This window comes from Helianthus annuus, chromosome 17, assembly GCF_002127325.2.
Source record: "Helianthus annuus cultivar XRQ/B chromosome 17, HanXRQr2.0-SUNRISE, whole genome shotgun sequence".
Lineage (NCBI taxonomy): Eukaryota > Viridiplantae > Streptophyta > Magnoliopsida > Asterales > Asteraceae > Helianthus > Helianthus annuus.
In genome coordinates, this window is record NC_035449.2 from 77,937,421 (window position 1) to 77,944,279 (window position 6,859).

The 6,859-nt window shown below is 41.0% G+C and overlaps 1 protein-coding gene and 1 non-coding gene across 2 annotated transcripts; one reads left to right on the plus strand and one right to left on the minus strand.

Moving 5' to 3' along the window:
* The first annotated feature begins 1,816 nt into the window (after nucleotides 1-1,816).
* Nucleotides 1,817-2,702, plus strand: LOC110914650. The gene is made up of 2 exons (XM_022159433.1): nucleotides 1,817-2,384; nucleotides 2,485-2,702. The coding sequence occupies exons 1-2, from the start codon at nucleotides 1,817-1,819 to the stop codon at nucleotides 2,700-2,702; spliced, it is 786 nt and encodes a 261-aa protein (XP_022015125.1).
* A 1,444-nt stretch (nucleotides 2,703-4,146) lies between these two features.
* Nucleotides 4,147-4,253, minus strand: LOC118489460. Its single transcript, XR_004887481.1, has one exon. It is a non-coding gene; the product is annotated as a small nucleolar RNA R71 (small nucleolar RNA).
* Between the last annotated feature and the right edge of the window lie 2,606 nt (nucleotides 4,254-6,859).

Here is a 6,859-nt window from a genome sequence, read left to right on the forward strand (position 1 = left end):
TCCGATTATCCGATTGTTGACGAGTGAAAGGGATTTGGAGGATGGAACATCGAGGTCACCCTATATGGGCAAGCGATGGTGCATGAGTAACGGAAACACGATGAAGGATAAGAGTTGGAATTTAGAGTATGCCTAGTTAATATAAAGATGTATACATTCCTATATAGTTATATAGTTTATGTAAAAATTATAAATCGAGTCTTATCAAGAGAATGGATGAAATGATGTCAAATAACTATATATTTGTATTTATTTTATAAAAATTAAACGAATTCAATAGGTTTCGACTTATAAAATTGACGCATTTTGTTATACTGAATTTTACGAAAAACGGGCAGAGTCTCCTCTGTTTTTGGACGATCCCGACAATACAAGTTGTCAATGTTTTTGCCAAAATTCAACAATAAGCACAATTTATAGATACAAGCTATTCAAAGTTCGATCCCGTAAATAAAATATTAATTAATACCAAAACAATAAAATTTACATTTCGACACTTTTATTGGTGTTTCGTTTTTAACCCGATGACCCGACAAGACATGTTGTCGATTTATATGTTCAAAGTTCAACGTTTTAATCAACGATGTAAACTATATACGCAAGATGAGCCGAAAGTGGATAAATAAATAAATGTATTGGTTCGACGTTGAAGTAATATATACATATATAAAATAATAAAATTTAGCGTTGTTTAAATTGTACCGAATCTAGAATGAGCCGTTGACCCGTTAGTCGACCAGGCTTGACCGTTTAACTCGAACCGAACCAAACGAAAGTTGCTGTTGACCATGTTTGACTGGAACGAAACTGAACTGAACCGAAGTCGCTGACTGCCTTAGACCCGTGTTGACCAGTCAACCCGCTGAGTTGGCTGGGTTGACCGAACAACGACCGGCTAACTGAACCCGAACAAAATACAGTCTAGATCTTGAACCGAGACCCAAAGCCATTGTTGGCCCGAAACGAGCACCCGAGCCAACCTGAACCATGTGTTAGAATCTGCGATAAACCGTAACCGAATCAAACATCAAACTGAACCGAATGGGTTTACTCGAAGGAATCCGAAGCTGCAAACTCGAACTAAACACGAAAACCCAAAGCTGAAAACTGAAAGAAATAACCCTGTTGTGTTGTTGCCTAAACCGAACCAAACACACAGGCTCCACCATTGCCGCTAGCACCGTCGGCCGCCACCGCCGCCTGCGGTGGTCGGACCTTTACTCTTGCTCCGCTCACTCTCTCTCTCTCTCGTTATGTCTTCAACATAACAGCAGCAACATTTCGACTTCGTCATCATCACAAAACAGAAAAGAACCAAAAAGAAACGAAACGAGGAGGGTTTTCATACCGGTGAAACCCGTCGAAGCAACGAAATCACACACCACCGCCGCTGCAGACGGTGGCGCTGCCGTCTGCCGCCGCCGCGGCTCTCCAGACTCGATGCGGCCCGCCTCTTTTCTCTCTCTTTCCTCGAAATCGGGGTGTGTGGTGCGGCCGGAGAAGAAAAGGGGCGTTGGAGGTCGCTGGTGGTCTTCATCGAAGCAAGTGAGGGTAACCGAGAGGGTGTTTGGCTTGATTCTTGAGTGAATATCTGAGTTGTATAAAGGATTTGTGTAAGTGAGTTCTTGTTCCATTTACTGATGGTAGGAGTATTCGATCTGATGTTCCGTTTGGAGGGAAAGTTTTTGTATTCGGCTGTGACTTTAGACAAATCCTACCAGTTATTCCTAATGGTACTAGACAACAAATAGTTTGTGCCTCTTTAAGCTCTTCATATATATGGTCAAAGTGCAAACTGTTAAGGTTGACTAAAAACATGCGCCTAACAATTGGAGCTGATAGTTCTGATATGGACTCTATTAGGGATTTTGCGAAATGGCTGCTTGATATTGGGGAAGGTAAGTTGGGAGATGATAACGATGCTGAAGCAATTATTGAGATACCTGATGATCTATTAATCACCGATAGTTCCGATCCAATACAAAGCATAATTGACTTCGTCTACCCTTCAATTATTGAACAATTTCGGAATCCTGGTTTTTTTTCTGAACGAGCAATTCTAGCACCAAAAAATGACGTAGTTCATGAAATTAACGATCGATTGCTTTCGTTATTTCCAGATGATGCTAAAGAGTATTTGAGTTCCGATAGCATATGTCAAACTGAACAAATGCTTGATTCATTTCAAGAAGGTTTATACTCAACAGAAAATTTGAATGCTCTTAAGATTTCTGGGTTGCCTAATCATAGATTGGTTCTTAAAGTTGGTGTTCCTGTCATGCTTCTTCGCAACATCGATCAACATAAAGGTTTATGTAACGGTACAAGGCTAAAAATTACTTTGTTAGGAAAACGAGTAATAGAAGCTGAAGTGATATCTGGCGGTAATATCGGCACAAGAGTTTTCATTCCAAGGCTCAATATGATTCCGTCTGACAAAAAAAATACCATTTGAATTTCAAAGAAGACAATTTCCTCTATCAGCTTGTTTTGCCAGGACAATTAACAAGAGTCAAGGTCAATCCTTATCAAAAGTTGGTCTTTATTTGAAAGATCCTGTGTTCACTCATGGTCAGTTGTATGTGGCATTATCAAGGGTCAAGACCAGAGAAGGAGTTAAAATATTGATATTCGATGCTGATGGAAAACCAACAAATAAGACGTCCAATGTGGTCTATAAAGAATTCTTTGGTAGCTTATAATGTAAACTGTTGTTTTTTGATTTCATATAACATGTTACTTATTTTTTTTATCATTTTATTTAACTATTTATTGCTTATAAATAATAAGTGACATGTATAACTTTCTCGAGCCCGGGAAGCATTCCCGGGTGATAAGCTAGTTATCTATATAAGCGATCAATAAAACTTTGTTGTAATTTTTTGTATAACCGGACAATAAAACTTTCTTATAATAACAACTGAACCAAGTTATTTAGGCAATTCGGCTTGATCTTTTTAGTTGTGGTTTAGTTAGTCTATCCAATCGTGACGTATGCGATAAATAGAAGCGTTTTTTTAACGGCAAAGATTACATAATCACTACTACTAAATTACATCAGCTTTACCCCATGCAAGGAATTGAACCCTGGTCTCTTGCAAGAGACACAAAACTAAGTCATGCTATAAATTAGTTGCTAACTTGCTTAATGCATCTTAAAGGCGTAATAACAGTCACATTTTAACAAATCTGTTCTCAAGAAAATATATAACAATCAACTATTCAATCGTTTTTACCATCCTAACGTATTCGACAAGTAATATAACACCCCGATATTTGTATCACAACAGCTTTACGAAGAACAGAGCCTCAAATTATTACACCATGTCACCTACATAACAATGTGATATCAAGGGATTCTCACAATGTAAGTTACGTTAAATTTGTAGATCGATAACAGGTTTGGGTCAAAACAGGCCGGGTCAAGTTGGTTTAATTTGCAACCTCTTTTTGTGAGGTTTTGAATTTTCTATAAAATGTGTTAACTATAGTTACACGACCATTATTTAAAGGTCAAAACAATCACTGTATCTCCGACCACGGGCCGTGTTCACTGAGCACGGGGCCGTGGTGAACCTTCTGACCAACGTTCTTTTCTGTTTTTATTGCAGGACTTGGAACCCAGACGCCACATCTGAACTTTTTACGTAGTGTATGAGCTCCAGTTCTAGTAGAGACATAAAAGAACCTCTAGAAGAACCCGAATGCTTTCTCAGAAAAAGACTTAAAGCTAAAAACCAAAAGAAAGTTTCGGGGGACCCACTTCAAATGGCGGACCAACGTACCCTCATGGATTACCTACGATCCATCGTAGGTAATCTCGGCGCCGCTATCAATGCACCGAATGTCGAAGCCAACAACTTCGAACTTCGGCCACATTTGATACAAATGCTTCAAAACTCCGCAACCTTCCATGGGCTTGCGGACGAGGATCCTCATCTACATATTACTAATTTCTTAGAAATATGTGATACCTTTCGGATCAATGGAGCATCAAACGACGCCATCCGCCTTCGCATGTTTCCGTTTTCACTAAAAGACCGAGCTAAGGCTTGGCTCAATGCCCTCCCAGTTGGCTCGGTAAACACCTGGGACGAACTAGCCCAAAAGTTTCTATATAAATATTTCCCTCATGCTAAAACGGCTAAATTAATGACTGAAATTAATACATATTCACAAGAGGATGGGGAATCCTTATATGAAACTTGGGAAAGGTTCAAGGAGCTACTACGAAAGTTTCCTCATCACGGTCTTACGGTATGGCAACAAGTATCCACTTTCTACAATGGGTTGTTGCCACACACAAGACAAACACTTGACTCTATCTCCGGGGGACTTTTAGGTAATCGTCGCCCACATGAAATATACAATCAATTTGAGAAAATTGCTCAAACCAATTTTCAGTGGCACACTCCCCGAGGCAATAAATCTATTGCCCCGGGCGCCCATAAGGTTGATGAAAGCACTTCTTTACAAGCCCAAATCGAGGCCCTTTCTTCAAAAATCAAAAAGTTAGAAATGACAAAAACGGTCTCGGTTATGGCTTGTGAAGGGTGTGGTGGGCCGCATGAAAATTGGAGTTGTATGAAAGAAGCAGATGATCAAACAGAGTCGGTAAACTACATTGACAATAGACCTAGGTCGTCGGGTCCTCCAACGGGTACCTACAACCAAGGACGGCGTAACCACCCTAACCTTGGTTGGAGAGAACCCGACAATAGTAGTAACCAACAAAATCTAAACCAACGAACAAACTTTCAACAACCAAGAAACGAGTCACAAAATTTCTCTCAACAACAAGGTGGAAGAGAAAGGCTTGAAGATACTGTATCTCGCCTCATCTCCGACACCGAAAAGAAAAACTCGGATCGATTTCAACAATTGGAATCAAATTTTAGAAATCAACAAGCTAGTATACAAAACACTGAAAAACAATTAAATCAAATAGCTCAAAATTTCTCCGAGAGACCACAAAGCGCGTTACCAAGTAATACTGAAACCAATCCAAAGGCACAAGTACATCTCATAGCATTGAGAAACCGTACCGTGGGTTCCGAAGAGGCTCCACCAACGCCAACTGAAAGAAGCCAATCCACGGCTCAGCAAGAAAAGGCTTCTCCACCAATTCAAGAGCCTACTAAAACTCCTCCGGTCCCATACCCCGGTCGGTTAATTCGTCAAAAGACCAATGAGCAATTCGCAAAATTCAAAAATTTACTAAAACAATTGCATGTTAATATTCCATTTATTGAAGTCCTAACTCAAATGCCTAAATACTCAAAATTCATGAGGGACTTCCTCACTCATAAAAGGAAAATTGAATCATTGCAATTAGTTAACTTAGGCGAAAAATGCTCCGCCTTACTACTCAACAAACTCCCGCAAAAGAAGATTGATCCTGGAAGCTTCACGATTCCTTGCTCAATTGGGGAATCCCCCGTTCGCAATGCACTAGCCGATCTTGGGGCTAGCATCAACCTCATGCCCGCATCAATGTTCAAACGACTCGGCCTAGGAAAAACAAGCCCTACTAAGATGAGTATACAACTTGCTGACAGGTTCGTCAAATATCCACAAGGTGTCGCTGAAAATCTATTGGTCAAAGTCGACAATTTCGTCTACCCGGCCGACTTTGTCATACTAGACATGGAAGAAGACACCGAAGTCCCCCTCATACTAGGGAGGCCATTTCTAGCCACGACATAAGCAATGGTAGACATGAATGACGGGACACTTACACTGAAGTTTGGGGACGAGTAAGTAAAGTTTGGGGTTGGAAAAAGAGTAGAAGACAACGACCCGGTCAATTACATGAAGGTCATTGACTCGAGTTTGGATGATGCTCTCTGACGGTGTAACATGGGATGCAAAACATCCCACTTGGGTAACATATGACCAGGCTTTGGGTCTAGCCAAGGACCCTTATAAACGTGGCTAACCACGGAGGCATTCCGAGGAACTATCCTTAGTTTAGCTTAGATTAATTTTTATCACCCACCACGGGGGCATGCCCAAGTGTCAGCAGAAAAGACAAAGCTGTAGAAGCTTCTATCACCCACCACGGGGGCGTGCCCACTGGACACGGGGCCGTGGTCAACTCTAAGATTCGCAGAATCTGAGGAAATCTTGATAGTACAGATACGCTTCTGCACACGGGGGCGTGCCCAGCGGACACGGGGTGGTCAACTAATGCAGACAAACTGCAATTAATGAAGAAAGAGAAGGAGGATGGACACGGGGCCGTGCCCAATGGACACGGGGCCATGCCCGAGCTTCTGTTCAGCCTATAAATAGGAATGCTTGGATCTCTTGCAACTGATCCCTTGGCACACCACCTCTCTCACACTTCACCCATCACCCACCACCATCACAACACCATCATCCATTGTCCATTATAGATTGTGTGAGTCGTCTCGGGATCTAAGATTGATCGTAAGAGTTCTTGACAATCAAAGGCCATGTTTGCCTAAGTCTCTTACATCACTTGGTGAAGACAAGTGTTTAGTGTAATACTTTTTATTTTTAATTTTTTCGCACTTTTTATTTGGTTATGTATTAATGACTTTAATAATTAGTTTCTTATGTTGAAGGTGATTCTTCCTTATCGTTTGTCTGTGGTGTCTTGGCATTATTTTACTGTCTATATAAAATAAAAGATTTTCACCATTCATATCTTCACGGTCTATATGGAGATATGTTGGCTACCTGGTCGGGGGTTAAGGGAGCGGTTTGGTAAGAGTCTTGCCATTGTTCAGTGTATAGATCCTGCAAAGGACCTGGGTCAAATTTAGTAGGACCTCCTTCAATACCCACCGGTATTGGATGGCAGGGGTCCAAACTCTTTGATCCCCTCATAAGT

What these genes read in the sequence shown, in the direction of transcription:
- LOC110914650 (XM_022159433.1), top strand. Translation starts at nt 1,817, where the DNA reads ATGCGCCTAACAATTGGAGCTGATAGTTCTGATATGGACTCTATTAGG. An exon ending in AGCTGAAGTGATATCTGGCG is followed by an intron (nt 2,385 to 2,484) that starts GTAATATCGGCA and finishes TTCCTCTATCAG; the next exon opens with CTTGTTTTGCCAGGACAATT.